At 39.3% G+C, this 15,984-nt stretch overlaps 1 protein-coding gene across 2 annotated transcripts in view; it reads left to right on the top strand.

The window, feature by feature from the left end:
- The first annotated feature begins 3,989 nt into the window (after positions 1-3,989).
- The window catches only part of ahnak (AHNAK nucleoprotein), a 32,302-nt gene continuing 20,307 nt past the window's right edge, over positions 3,990-15,984 (top strand). The window contains exons 1-5 of one of the 2 annotated variants that reach the window (XM_079669425.1): positions 3,990-4,201; positions 11,450-11,513; positions 15,276-15,329; positions 15,454-15,607; positions 15,721-15,947. In XM_079669425.1, the coding sequence (XP_079525551.1) occupies positions 15,454-15,607; positions 15,721-15,947 (381 nt within the window). In that variant the 5' untranslated portion in view covers positions 3,990-4,201; positions 11,450-11,513; positions 15,276-15,329. The remainder of the gene's footprint in view (positions 4,202-11,449; positions 11,514-15,275; positions 15,330-15,453; positions 15,608-15,720; positions 15,948-15,984) is intronic. The other variant, XM_079669426.1, reaches the window with a different exon arrangement.

Consider the following 15,984-nt stretch of genomic DNA (forward strand, 5'->3'; position numbering starts at 1 on the left):
ACACACACACACACACACACACACACATCCCATCTAATCCTCAAATTTTTTCTCCCCCCTACAGTCTAAGCTGCCTGTTTTCATTGTAGTCATGGGCCGTGAGTCATCGGGCGCCTGAGCCAAGCTATTTACGCTGGTTCACACTGGCTGACACACCTATAACTGGAAACACCCATTATCACACAACCTCGTATTCAAGAAGAGTGAACTGCCACAAAGTGGTGACAGCCAGAGGGGGATTCAGTTTGTCAAAATGTGCACAGCATATACAAAATATTCAGGACATCTTCCTTGTAGGTGTTTAGTTTAATCCCTATTGCACAATCAACATGTTTGCTCACTCAAAGCTCATTCTCTTATCGTTATCTGCTTTATCTTGATCTTCAGCTCCTGGTGTGGATTGATTGAATATTTAACACAAGTGAATCAATAAGTAATCAAGGCGTTTATCTGGACTCACCAGAAAGAGCTCTTAGGTAACAGTAAAAGGGAATGACTAAGGTCATTCTGAGCAGTAAAGAACACACAGCATTGCCAGTGTTTACTGAGGGGTCGTTAAAGAAAGTTGTTGAGTACCATACAGTTTGAACAGGTCTCCTGCTGTTTACTTGTGCACACATTATACGAGTTGTCTGTCTGGAAGCACCAATTGAAGTAGTTCTTCAAAGGCTCCATCAGCCACACCTTTTTGGCAAAAGTTCAAACTTGACTGAAGCTAAAATAACAAGAACAAAAGCAGGAGGAGCATACTTATCATATTCTTCCTAAATATCTTGACAATATACAGTTGAGCCAATAATAAATATGTCGTTATTCTGCTCATTTTCAGAGTAAGTAGCATTGTAATGTTTTCATTTTATTTAGGAACATTTTCTACTAAACACCCTTGCAGTCCACAGACGTAAGCAATACCACACTTCATAGAGTTCTTTAGGATCTCTGCTTATCTTGCACATAGTTGGGTTTACTTCTTCACTTTTATCACAGCATGCACCGATGACAGACACACTCATGCAGGCAAACAAACACTAGGGCTTCTTATTTTTGTGGGAGAACGGCACCCTGTTCTTGAGAGAAAACAAAATCAGCGCTGTCTGGCTCATGGTGGTGTAATGTGGTAATAATAAAGTATGCGGTGAGTGCACATGTACAAGCGTGTGTCTGTGTGCCGCTCCCTGTTCGATCCCTGCAAATCCACGAAGTAACTTACTGTGTGTTTGCTCTACTTGTTACATGTTTGCTATTTCCCCTCACCAAGGACAAGTGTGACATAAGTACGGTACAAGGAGTGGGTGTTTCAAGGACAATAAGGGTTGGTGAGAGTGGTGAAAAGCAAACATGGCATCCCATTTGCTAAATTAGGTGGACACTCATGTCCTAAATCGACGATTGCCAGGGGGTACTTAAAGGTGGGGTAGGTAAGTTTGAGAAACCGGCTCGAGATACACTTTTTGTTACATTCCATGGAATGCTCTTAATATCCCGATAGCAATGAATATCTGAAGTGCTTTGACAAAAAATCCATACAATTCCATCATCTGTGGAAGCCGTAGTACTGTAAAAAAGCACGACCAATCATTTTAGCCGGCCCAGCTAAAATAACTGGATGGCCTACCTGCCTGTCAGCCTTCCATCTGTGCACAAACGTATCTCATTGGTGATGTGCAGGTTTGTGTGTGTTGGAGGAGGGGCTCTGTAAGGAAGTGGCAGATTTTCTCCGGTTTTGTATTTTCTAATTCTAACACACACGCCTTAACATCACCCATTGCGATTTGAAGTGTGCAAAAACTAGTAAGCAAGCGTAGAGGTCAAAACGCACACACAATCACATGAAGTATAAATGTTTGAAATTGCCAAATAGATAAACTGTAAAAATCGTTACGATAAAATATTGGATACTTCTTTGATGCAAATATAGCAAAATAGGCCTCACTTTTGCTACTATTACAATATATCCTATAACTGTGTCTCAATTACAACTTTAGCATTCCTTGTAATTCTGGCAGATATTCAACAGCTGGTGACTCTTCTGTTGAAAAAGGCTGTAGCCTATATTCAGAAAAACACACTTTGACACGAGCGTTCCCTCTTCTTTGGTTAAAGCATCTTTAGATCCAGAGAAACACATTTTTGGTTGTTTCAACCTGCTCACCATTAGCCTTTCTCTTCTCTCACTTGTTGCATTGTCGAGTATTAGAGTAAGCATTGTGTTAGCATGAACGCGCTTCAGGTGTTTCTTCAGGTGTTTCTTCAGGTCACTTGTGCTATTTTGCGCCGTTAAGTGCTCCCTTGCTTTTTTAGACATAGTTAGCGCTTGACAGAGATGGCAAAACAAAAGTAAACACATCCTTTACTCAAGTAGAAGTACGGATACTGGTGTTTAAAAATACTCTGGTAAAAGTAGAAGTAATGACTAAACTTCAGTACTCAAGTACAAGTAAAGAAGTATGGGCTTTGAAATGTACTTAAGTAAAAAGTACCCATAACTACTATCTGTTTTATAGAGTAACTGACCTCACTTTATATTAATAGAACAATAATGTCATTGTTAGCTAATGAATGTTTCGATGCTGACCAACGGCAAAATTACAAAGTTCTCATTGGTCGCTCTTGTTTAGAGAACACCAGGAAATGATGGATACACGGATCGTGTTCAAATCAATAGGCACGCAATGACTCTAAATAACAATGATCACGCCACCAAACGCAGATTTAACTAAAGTAACAAACCTTTTGAAAATGTAAGAAGTAAAAGTACAGGTATTTGTGTTAAAAATGTAAGAACTAAAAGTAAAGGTATTTGTGTTCAAAATGTAAGAAGTAAAAGTAAACAGTTGTCAGAAAAATAAGTAGTGGAGTAAAGTACTGATACCAGAAAAATGTACATAAGTACAGTAACAAAGTATTTGTACTCCACTACTTCCCCCCTCTGGCGCTTGACTATTGTATTCTTGTCCTGAAAGTAATGGGAGTGTACCCATTTAAAAGACTCTGACAAAAGAGAGTTGGGTCTTTATTCACACAACGACTGAGATTACTATTATAACTGCAATTTTTTGGTATATGGGAACACGATAGACTTGAATTAATTTTATTCCAATACAGAAATAAAGTTATTAAACGTAACTTGTACAGCTATTTCACTCAAACTTGTTTTGCGCTGGGCATTGTTAAAACATAAAAATATCTTGTAAATAAACTCTTTGCATTTTGTATCTACGTAGAAGAATGACTCTTCTGTCATTTTTGTTAATTATAACGTTGTGTTCAGTAAATGGTGTAATTACATGTTTATGTCATTATCCATAATATAATAGCCTTCCCACATTGCGGTGTGTACCTCTACTTCATCTTAACTCTAAAATGAGAAACAGGAATTGAAGAAATATCATTTAAAACGGTTTTATTTTGTTTCAATATATTATAGAATGACAAGAAGTTAAGAGAAAGGATATAGTCTTTGATTTGACTGCTGCGCTCATCGTTGTGTAAGCATTTATGCAAGGCTGCCTCTGGGTGTAAATTATAGTGAGGTGCGTCACATTAGCTTGAAACTGTTCAAATGTATCTTTCTGTTTTCTTTTTTTTAATGATTGGCTGCAAAGGCAAAGCACAACATATCCAATGCCATGTATATAGTATATGATATGGCTCAAACTATGTGTTCTCTACACAACTAGTTGCTTAAGTTGATATTATAAACTTTTAATAAAATCATTTTTAATAGCACTGACTGATGGTAAAAGGTTGTTGATGGATGTTATAACTTGTAAATATCTTTCTTTCTTTTTTAAAGCAAAAGTTACTTTTTCTGTTACATGTCATCAGAGTCCATTACGAAGCAGTGGGTGGTCCCCTGGCTGCCGAGAACCACTCCCTTGCACCGGTCCCCTCCCCTGCATTCCCCTCCTTCTCCTCACCAGGAGCCCTACCCAGCTCACTCTGACCACTTTGCTCAGCACAGAAGAGCAGCCACACAGAAAAAAAAGTTCAAATCAACTCAGAGCAGAGGAGGGAGGAGAGACGGGAGAGAAAACGCCCTGGAAACTTTGGTTGAGAAATAGGAAAAGAGTGACTGAATCCTAACAGACTGCAGAGCTGTGACTGGAAGAAGTGCTTTACTTGTGAGAAGGGGATAGGACACGTTTTCAAGGATGCTCAAGTTGGTGTGAGGCTTCTTGGGCGCAAAGACTGCGCACAGGTAAATATGCACTTTTTCTTTAACTCAGATTTAAGTTTTTCTTAAGAGTGTTTGTGAACTTTGTTGCTGGCTATGCTCTGTTTCCAATGTAATCTTGAAGAAAATGACCTAAAATGACTTGGTATAAGTTTAACAAACTAAGTTTCAAAATCCAACATTCCTGTTATTTCTCAATAGGGACTTGTAGTCAGTCTGTGTATCCATGCTAAGGTCACAGTGACTTAGTTCTATGCTATTATGTGTGTTTATCTTTTGAGGTGTACTATCAATTTTCCTAAAGGGAGGTTCCCCTAAAAGAAAGTTTTGTGAAGAAAAAACTTGTATTATTGCTTTTTTGTAATGGTGCAAACTCTCAATGTTTTTTGTGAATATCATCATACGTTTTAAATACTGGTTTAAAACAGTGAAAGACAGGAGAAGTGGGTGTGTACCTTGGACCACCACATGAATGCAAAGGGCTAGTCTGGATATGCGCACTTTCCTTTTCTTTTAACTGCACACAAAGGTTGTTATCCAAGGTGCATATGAGGGCTGAACCCATTGTTTTTGGTAGAATGTAGGGTATCTTCATAGGATTTTAGTAAAGAAAAACGAGTTACCAAAAGTCACTCTTCTGGTGTAGTTTTTGGAATATTGTGGAGCATGTCCTTTGAATACACATAATCTCTAGTGTTTGGGGTGGTACATTTTTTATTCAGCAATAGAATCTTTCACGAACTAAATGAAACATTGTGTAAAAAGCAGTATAAAGTTAAAGAGTGGCGTTATTTGCGCTTACGTTATCGTTCAGGTGTTTGCCATCTATCTATCATTATCTGTCCAACGCCCTTTTCTGAGGCTGTGCTGTTTAAAATGTAGGTAATTCTTCAAGCCTGCAGCAACAAGCTTGGGTGTGGATTCCTCTCTTTCACCTCCCTCCACCCCCACCTTTTTTCCCCTCCCTCCCTCCCTCCCTTCTTGCTTTGCTGTCTCTTCACAGAGGCACACCCTTTATAAGCAAAAAAAAAAGAGGAAAAAAACCGTGTACATCCTGCAGACGGTTGTCGCAGTTGGTCCCTTTAAACACATTCAAGGTCCTTCATAGTGTATCCAGGGGGCCCCAGCTAAGTTTAAAGTACTGACCATAACTTTTTCTGCCTATGAACTGTGTCGTCATGTGCTGTATTTTTTTTTATCAGTTTAATGGAACAATGAAAACATAGTCATATAAGGGCATTTTCAATACTTTTGTGGAATGTGTCAGAAGGTTCTTTATACGATCAGTTTTTGGCATACCTCTTTTCCAGCAAGTGTTATGTAAGAGAAAGTTGGAAACTGTAACTGCTGCTTTGTACTGAGGCATGTTTGTTTATTATGACTACCATATAACAAATGTTTGAACAGAGAGAGATTTCTGTCTTTATTTTACCTTGGCTCTCTTAACCTGGGCACCCGGCCAGGGTGTGGAAGTGAGGAAGACGGGGGGAGAGAGGAGAAGGAGAGAGGAAGAGGGGGAAGAGAGTGAGTAAGTGAAGGGGGATGGGCGGGGTGGTGTGCGAGGAGGGGAGTAATGGAATGTAGTGGTTTGGAAAGACAAGCTAATTGAAACCAGGTTTGAGGCAAAGAGGGGGAGTTTAGACTTCGCACTTGTGGCGTAAGAAAGACACGCATTTAATCTGCCCAAAAAGTTCTGCCTAACTTATAAACAACATCTTACACTTAAACTATAATCAGCACATCGGGGTCCTTTGTTTCGCATTATGTATTTCTTCAAGTTGGGAATAAGGTTTAGCAAAAAGCAGACCATATGTAATCCTTTGTTTAACCTTGCCTGAAAGTCACATTTCTTGGTGTAGAGTTGTCTGTCCTCCATTTCCCTGTCCTGCCACACCCAAAAAACATGTCAGTGTTAATAAGAGCTGTTTTATGCGCTGCTCTGAACAGCCTTTTCTACAATTCACCCTTAACTTATATCGAGTGCCTAACGGTTGTAAATATTCTTAATTTCTCAAATAGCACCTGTCAAAGTGATTGATTGTGACAGCCTGCTTGAAGAGACAAATGGTCCCCCAGTGCCCCAGGTTTTTGTGTAATTTAATCCCTAAATTATATTTTAGCATTTCAAAAAGTCCTGTTTTACTTGGTATACTTTAGGTGTAAAGTTGTGCTGCAAGAAAAAAAGGAATGGACTTTCACCAACATAACAAAATAGACATAAAGCGCTGAACTGTTTCCTGACTGCCTGCAGCTGAAATGCTTGTCGGTTAAGAGGGCCTCATCTTGGCCTGGAGCGCATACTGTTTATATAAATACTTGCACTGTCTATGAATGCAGCGATACAAAGGCTACATTATGTTGTTACCTCGTGCACTGTGAGAATATAGGAATTCAAAAAACTTTGCTGTGAACATCTTGAAGATGCTTCATTGCTCAGGTATTATAGCCAACATTGGCTGTGCACAGTGCCAGTCAAGGGGGTTTTGTTGCACTTGCCACTCATGTGACAAACAGCTTCTTTAACATTCCGAAGAAAAGGACATACCTCATGACTGTTTGGAGTCTTAATTTGATAATGTAAATATATTTTTCACAGAAGTACTATAAATTCTTGCACTTTTGAAAGGCAGTACAAGCGCGAGGAGATGTGTTCCTCAGGCGTGCCAGTGTGAAACGGAAAGAAACTGGTCTCTAGCACACTTCCTCTGCCACTTCCTCATTGGTTTGTTGAGTTGGTGTTTGAAAGTAGGGACAACAAGGAGAGGCAAAAAAGGGAGGTAGGTATTGTGAATAAGATACAAAAAGGGAGGGTGATTGGAAACAAACTGTAGCTTTTGTTCACACTTGGTATTCAATTAGAAGCTTGGCTTTCGGATATCCTGCAGTTCCACTAGACTCCCTGAAGTCCCACCCAGGGGATTGGTTGAATAAAACAATAGCACATTTGCAACTGTTCTAGTGAGGGAGCTGCAAATAAACAGCTAACTGAAGTGTGTGATTTGAGAAAGACTTTCTAGGCAATCCACCAAGCACTCCCTTCTCATCCACCCGATGCAGGTCTGGAATGTTTCAGCATGTCCTCAGTTTAATCTGTGGAGCACCTATCATTAGTTTTGCTCACTTTGTTGTTGTGAAATAGTGATTTGAGAAGTATGAGTCATCCCAAGTCCCACATTATACCTCTGTGAGTCACACCCATACACATGCATGCAATTCAGACTTTTTTGTTGTAGCTGTTTGGTGGGGCTTCTGCAATCATGGGATTTAGAAAGGGTGTGAACCATTTTTGTGATAAGCTGATAACTTTCGTCACTGCTCTGGCAGACGTCTGCTTTTCGAGTCCATCCAAAAACATTCCATCTTACATGAAGGTTGCCTTGCTGCACGGTCAACCTGACCTTCACTAATTGTCTAACTTACACCCCAGTCCTTACAAACACTGTTATATAGCCTTGCACAAGGAATGACACGCAGCGTCTGTAACAACAACTCCATTTAGAGGCAGACAAGGTTGGGGCAACAAGGCATGGAACGTAAATGAGTAAAATTCCTACAGCTTTGTTTAAATGTAGGCCTATCTGCTTATCGACTTTGCACTTCTCTGGTCAAGTTGAAATGTTACGAATTAATACATTTACTTATACTGTGCTTATGAATCAAGCTCCTCACAGGAAGTCTTATGTCTATATATACATTCTGCTGCTAGGTTGCCATGTAGTCCTCCTCTTAACCTTCTTGCCTCCTGCTCCATGAATGGGCTTGTATTTGTTCTTGTTCAAACAGCAGCTGTGGAAGAAAATTCGGTAGAAGTTGGGCAGTTGTATGGCACGGAGTATGTAAGGTTGCTATGGATATCTGCTAACCTGTTTAAACGTCCCTCTCCTCTTTATCTCTTGGGTTTTACTAGATATTTCACCTGTCCTGGATCACTAGTCATTTCAGAACTACAGCTAAATCCAAAATGTTTTGTTTCATTTTTGCGAAAAAAGGTGCTGTTGTCTTCTTTTGTATAGCTCAAGATTAAATACAATGTCTCAGTGGGATGTAGAGGCTTGTAGTGGTTTATGATGCATTCAAGGTTTCCCAAAAACTCCCCTGTAAACATATTAGATTATACCTCCTTGGATGTCTTAGGGCGTGATAGAAAGCAAATATCCGTCATTAATCTTTTTCGTACAGTCTCATACTGTACGGTATAAAATGCTTCTTTTACTTTTAAGATATAGTAGCCTCTCAACGCAACCCTCGGTTCACATTTTGATCTTGTTAAAGCAAAAATAAGAGCATTTAAAGAGTTTTCTTGAGTTTTCCATTTCGTGCAAAACTCCTGCTAAAGTCACAATGGTTTAATCAGCAGTAGGCCAAGTTGGCGTCAATGGGTGTGCTTTGGTCTTATGCAGGACTTGTGGTTTGGTTTAGGGCCATGTAGACTATGAAGTAAAGAAAATATCTATTTATTTTGACATGCATTCCTTTCACATGTGTCACAAATGAATGTCCTGTCTGCAATTTTTAGGGAAGAGTGAAACTAAGATAGGGCCTACTTTGTCTCTGTTTGTGTTACTTCTGCATCAAACTAAATTGAAGAGAGAGGAACAGCGAGTCCATTCTGTTTTGAAAGCACAACTGATTAGGTCACTGCTCTTCTCTCTCCTTCCCTCTCTGCACTGAGGCCTTTTCAGTTGTTTGTAATCAAATTGTATCACTCACCAACACAGCTGTGCCTGATTCACTTACATTTGAGCTTTAATCATTGTCACACAACTCCGGATTTCCGTTCAACAAATTGATTGGATTTGGCTATCAGCCTGATGCATAGACTACAGCCACTTTGATCAGTTCTGTGAGTGACCTAAACACAAACTATGACCTTCAAACAGTACAGGAATGTGCGCTCAAGGCAGAGTAGAAGCAACAAAGCCGTGGGATGAAGCCTAAATGGACAATAGTGAGGACTGTTGTTGCATCTACCTTATGCACCAGTTAAAGCCAACACCAATGATGACAATGATAATTGTGATGGTGACATAGATGATGAAAGTGGAACCCTTACAGCCAAACCAGTGTTGCTTCTCAGCACTATTTAAATGTATTTTTAGGGTGCCTTTAAATATGCATATCTGACTGGATGTGGTGTTCCTGTTTATTTGAGCATAACCTGGAGTTTGGGGGGTAAATTCAGGGGGGTGAGCACTCAGGCAGGGAGCAGGGTGGGCAGCATAGAATGAGGCTAGAGTCAGAGAGAAAGAGGACATTTCTTTGGAGTTAGTCACTGAGGGGAGAGTTTGGGCTCCCTTCCAGCTGGCCTGACGGCTCTATCAAGGAATGTGTGTGACTGGAGGCCTGGGTGGGGCTGTGCACTTACTGTAGCTGCTCCCTCTGCAAGCAAAGCACAGAGGCAAAGCGACGTGATCCACCTCATGGACTGCTGATTGGTATTTTTTGCCCTTCACCACGTTATGTATTTGCTTTCTCCACTGTTGGGGACCACCCCTTTCGTGACTCCTGACATGATAGTTGCCTGTTTGACTGCAAGTGTGTTTGTGTGTGGCCTTACCAAGGTATTGAGAGCAGAAGTTGGGGAAACCTAATGTCTGGAAGTTATTGCAAATCTCATTTATCAGCAAATCTCACACAAATGTATCTCATTTACTGTCATGTTCTTATATTTTATATTTGTCAGGGGCTACGGATGGAAATTAGCTCAAAGCTAAAATCCAGCATATTTACAATTGAAGCATTATTTGTCTTAAGTGTTCATTAATGTGCATTGTCACTATTCAAATAAACGATTAAATGAAAATGAAATGAGAGATCTTACATACCTTTTATCTAATTTTGTTTTGGGCACCACTTATCCATGTGGATTCTATCTCACATTGCCTTCAGACTGGTACTTGACAAAAATCTACTGTGTAATTAAGTCAGCTTTTTACCTGAAAGACGGAGCCTTGGCCGTCTGATTAATATGTCTCTGTAATAGGAGCATGGGTTGGAGAGTGTACACAGCTGCTGTGGCGCATGTCTCCCTATACAAACATAAAGACTTACATGTACTAGCAGGCATTTATCAAAGTTATCTACCATATATTTCGGTAAAGGAATTGTTAAAAAAATCAACAACAAAGCACCCTTAGGCTTAACGTTAAATCATTTACAAGCTCTGCACCAATCTCAATATCTTTGTTTAATGAGCATGTCTACTTACTTTCTCTCTATTGCGTTTAGCGTTAGGCATAGACATTTGTTTTAGGGTCTCACAACCACCGTTATTTGGCATAGTTTTCACAAAGTAATCAGCAATTAAGCTTATTGAACATGTGGGGCTAGGAGGGATGATGATGGGCTTGGAGAGCCTGTGTCAAAATATATGTTTTCTTCTGAGGGACATGTTCCCACTGGTCGATGCCTGTCTGTACACACATCAAGTCTGGTTCTTTTGTCATGCAGACTGACAAAGAGAAGGCTTTGTTTTACAATACGCAGGTGGGTTGAAGCAATAATCCTTGTCAGTCTGGTAAAATGTTGGGCTTGTCACAGCGAGTAAAATTAAGATTGACTTGGTATGCAAGATGACACTTGAAATCTAAACCATGTGTGCAGTTGCAACATTTTCACTTAATTTGATGATATGATTGTTGTAATTCTACATTGGTAATTGTGGGGGAGATTCACAAGCATCTTACATTTCCTTTTTACATTGCTATTGGACTGGATTTGCATCTTCTTAACTTTCAATATGAAATGTTATGAGACTGAACTCTACCCGTGATAGAGAATGTGTTAGTATCTTCTCATTTGCAGAGGTGAGGGCCACACCAAAACAGGGAGCTGGATTTATTTACTTAAAGGGAGTCTTTCACATAATTGCTTTCCAGGGTCGATACTGCTACTACTGTTGGTTAATTATTTAAGCATCTCAAGGCTCTGAATGGTTATGGGAAGGTCCATTGAGCACGTAAACTAAAATGCCGAGAGTAAAATCCCTAATGTAACCACAGTACCTGGGGTTTTGTCATGTTGGGACAATAGACTGTATAACATAGGTTGATTCGCACCTCTTAAAGCAACAATGACTTGTGAGGAATATGTTTCGTTATCTGTCAAACTTGCGTGTGAAATGTTATGTGTTGCTGCGTAAGAGAGCTGCATGATGGAATCAGAGTAGACTTGTTTTGCATGATAACAGTAAAAGTTATTGTTCTTTTCATTTAAATCCTGTTTTATCATATTATTTAAATTCCAATCCTGTTTTTGTTTTTCTGTCTACAGAAGCCAAGAGAACAAGAACCGCAGCATCTGACTGTAGGCCTTGGCCTTGCTTGAGCAATCCAAGGTGAGAGGAGAATTACATTACTTATCGCCCTTCACTCTAATCCAAGCCTAGTATCTAGTCAGTGTCACGGTGCCACCTAAGAACAGCGTTGTATTATGTGGCGAGACACCAAAACCTCTGTTGGAATGTTTTCAGCAAAGCCTCCTTTGAACCTGGAAGGTCATATCACTACCATTCAGCTGTGAAAGGTCTGCCTTATGGAAACCTGACACTTGCCTTCTTCTGCTCCCTGTGCCTTCTCTTTCCCGCCCTCCTTCCTCCCCCCACCACCTGTTCTGCTTCAATCCCTTTCCCCTTCTTATGACACAAACTATGCCATGCCCAAACAGTTTTAACTGTTTGTATTTGGCAGGTCTGGATGATGTATTCCGTAAGAGGGGAATGATAGCAGTAGAAGCTATACAAATAGGCCAGTGAGGCTGTGACCGAGGCATACCCAGGACAGCTCTGTGGGCGCACTCTAATAGAAAGTATTGCCTGACTGACTGTCTTCACATCCCCCCTTGCTCAACCCACATTCCAGGTTTTAATACAATTTGATGGATAAACAAGTTCATCTGTTTCTGTTGGTTCCCTTTAATGCTTCTTGGCAAAATTATCATTTTGTTCGATCCTCAAATATGCTTTTGGTGAAATCAATAATCAAATCAAAAGACATATGACATCAGGTATCTATCTCAGGCATTTCAGTCAAATTAAAGGCTAAGAATAGAGGACTGGTTCATGCTCATGTTGCCTGATTGCTCTGAGTGACAGACTGCCTGCCTGTCTTATGATCCCAAGAACAGAGGCTTACTTATTTAGCATCTGTTTACACAATTCAAAATGCACATCTAATCCTATGATCTTTGTCAAGTTAATTGTTCCTCTCTGCTCTATTTCCAAAATATAGCTTATACTATGTTAGGGTAATTTCTAAGCTTTTCTTCATAGGAATTGCCCGACTTGAGACTGATAAAGAATGAAGACAGAAAGTGAGGTCTTAATATTGAGGATGCCCTCTGCACAGCTGTTGAAAGTTGCTGTTACCACATCAGTGATAATCAGCGTTGTCATTCTCCGTTGGCTGTTTTCTCCCGCTTCTTACTTTAAACTTGTGTGCTAACATTCCACAGAGCAGTTTCACAACCATTCCTTTCCCTTTCTTACTTACTATCTTGCTCACTTTCATTTGTTCTACCATTTCCTCTCTATCTCCCTCCCTCTCTCCTTCCTTCCCTCCTATGTTGCTGTGAGCCCCAGCCCCTCCCTGCAGATAGCTGCCAGAAATATGTTAAAGCTGTGAGAACAAGGACAGCTCAAATAGTTAATTCTCGATCATACAAGCCTCAGAGCGATTTTAAATTAAGAGAGCTGTATCCTGAAGTTTTCCATGTTGAATTAGAAAATAGTTTTCTCACCATTGGTATTAGGGATTCTTTGTAAACACATTAATGTTGCCTTTCACTTCCCTTTCTGAAATTTTATTTTTCAAAAACACTTAATCCTGCCACTTATATTATTTCCCCCTCTCAAACTGAAGCTGAATAGTTTTGTGTTAATTCAAGACCTCAGAAATAAAGTAAATGAAGATCATGTGAACATTTTTTTCAGACGTTCTTGTCTGTTTTTAGTTAATGGATGAATAGAGGTGGTAGATATATACAATGTGCAGCATTGGTTCAAACCAGTCCAAATAATCTTAGGCTGAGATACAAGCCTGGTTAAGAAACTCTAACTGGCAAGTTCAGTTGTGGAATTTGATCTGCATGAGTTAATTGGGTAAAGCTGGGTCTTTGGTCCCTTCCTTGCTCACACATTTCAGCTATGTTGGATTCATAACATGGTACGGATACTGTAAGTCTTGAGGTCTTGAAAGTTTCATGTTACTGGCTTCAGTCAGGACACAGTGACAATGAGAGAGAAAGAGGAGGAAGAAGATCAGGTTGTGGATGCCTGTCAGTGGTTGGCGTCATGCTTGGCATAAATACCATCCCAGCTCCGGTGTTATCACTATCAGTGGACTTGGCTCTCATTATTCAGTCTTGACAGTGAACAAAAGGCTATTTTAGAGAGCAGGGTTATTACTTCATAGCATTACATGGATTTTCCAGTATTAAAAAAGGACCACTCTTTTTTTAAATTCCTTTGTTCCCAACATCATGTTGTCTTACAAAACTGTATTGTAACTTCAGTGAACAGGTTAGGGATTTGTGTCCTATACTGTTTTAATCAGGTTGTTTACTGTGATGCAAATAGCATGGAAAACTTTTCTACATTTGTGTTGAAAGTAGTAATTTTTCAGATTGACATTTGAAATACGTTTTTTCTCAGATATTGTTTTCCTGAAGACAGAAAGTCTTTGTTCAGACCTTACATTAGTGTTTCAGATCCATCAGTTTAGTCATCTTTCTTAGACTTTATTTGTCTTATTTTGTAAGTGTATGTAAATAAAAAAGTGTTTGCAAATATGGCTGATTCCAGACAAATATACAGTTCTTTGAAACTTTCTGAATGGCTGCGCATTTTGATTTGGTAAATTGCAACAGTCAGCAACAGGATGATTTCTTCAATTGAAAGGACAGTTGAATCACATTCCTGTCAGTGTCTTATGGTGCAATATATTTCAGTGTTTAAGTACAGTCCAATATTGACTGATTGGTGTTGGTATGATGAACTAGAACATTTGATCAATACTGAAGCAGTGGAAGAAAAGAACGACCTTGGTTTTTAAACGAACATTTTAGGAAAAATAACATATGATCTGTGGGATCAATGTAAACCACTTTGCACAATAGTATTTGCCAAATGAATGCAAATAAAAAAACATGCCAACTATTGCAAGCTAGGTTGAAACACATGGCTTAGACAGCTTTGTTTAATTAAAGGTGTGGGTTGAGAAGAGTTTGGTAATAATAAAACAATGGGTTGTCTGTTCTCAAGAGCAGGGTGGGTAGAACTGGTCAACATTTTTGAAAAGGCCAGTCTGAGAATCATATAAACAAACCTTAATATCTTGAAATTCTTGCATATGTGTTTACTATAGTCCACATCATAATATCAGTAATAGTAAACCTGAGCATGTCTGTAAATCTGCTTGAATTATTACATTATTGTTTCCTTACTAAATAGAATTATGCATCATGGCCAGAAATACACTATCTACTGAACTTAATGACAAACCAAGCATTATATGTTCAATTATTTTGCATTGCTGACTACCTTGAAAATGATCAATTTTGGGAAGTTGTGGTAGTCATTGAGATACATATATGGTCAACCTAGATTAAAACTGAAACATAGCTGTCATTACTAAGCAGAGTAAGAAGATTGATGTCAGTTGATGTCAGAAAGAATGTGTTGATGAGATAGCATGTACAAACGTGCTGCTGTATGAGTTACTGTGTATTTATGAGCCTTTATGTATGTTTTCATAAAGCAAGGCAGCTTAACTATTATTGTTCTCTCTATTGACATTAGAGCTCTGGGTTGGGTGCAGTATTGGGCTGCTTTCCTTAGGGCAGGGTGTGGTCTGACTCAAACCAAATTGCCAAATCACAAAGCACCCAGTAGGAAAGGGCATGATGGTTTCTAAACGGTCTGACATAGTTTTACCACCATCTAGTGTTCACCATCGGGTCATACAAGACACAACAACTCACATTAATGTTAAATATAGGATTTAGCTTGATTATGATCTGGAATAAAATACTGACAAAAAGTCATGCAATGCTTGTAATTACCTTATAATTAATGATTATTATTTTTTTTTTGTCTATGCAGGAAAACAAAGATTGAGTTTTCAACACACCGGGGCTAGAGGAAAGACAAATCAAGGTATTTTATAAAGTTAAAGTCAAAACAAATCCTTTGTATTTCTATAGCTTATCCTGTATACTTTTCTTGCCAACTACAATGTTTGTTTTGTCTCAGATCTCTTATTTTATGGTTATGTCAACAGATGGCTGAAGAGGAGGAGACCAGAGAGGTGCTCTTTCAAGATTGGGAGGGTCCAGACAAATCTGGCTTTACAATTGAACAGACAGGTGGAGAGATCTTTGTTGGGGAGGTTAAAGGAGAGTCACCTGCAGCACGTTCTGGAAAAGTATATGAAGGTAGCACATTCTCCTTTTTTGTGTGAATTGGTGTGAATTAAGATTGTTCTCACCTACAAGTTGTTTGTGTTCTTAACAGACATTTTTTCTGCCGTCTGTAAAAAAATTCATAGGTGACCAGATTGTCGGCGCCACAGTATACTTTGATAACATGAGCTCAGAAGAAACAGCTGAACTACTAAAGACATTGAACCGTCACAAAGTTGGACTGAAGCTGCAAAACAAAGGAGACAAATCCCCTTGCTACTCGCCCTTGAGCACACCATGTCGTTCACCAATCGGCACCCTGACATGGGAAGGAAAGACCCGGTTTGGAGGTTCCAGTCCAGATATCATCCTTGTAAATTATACTTTTTTAAAATGATTTTATTTTAATT

The sequence above is a fragment of the Notothenia rossii genome, assembly GCF_949606895.1.
Source record: "Notothenia rossii genome assembly, chromosome: 3".
Lineage (NCBI taxonomy): Eukaryota > Metazoa > Chordata > Actinopteri > Perciformes > Nototheniidae > Notothenia > Notothenia rossii.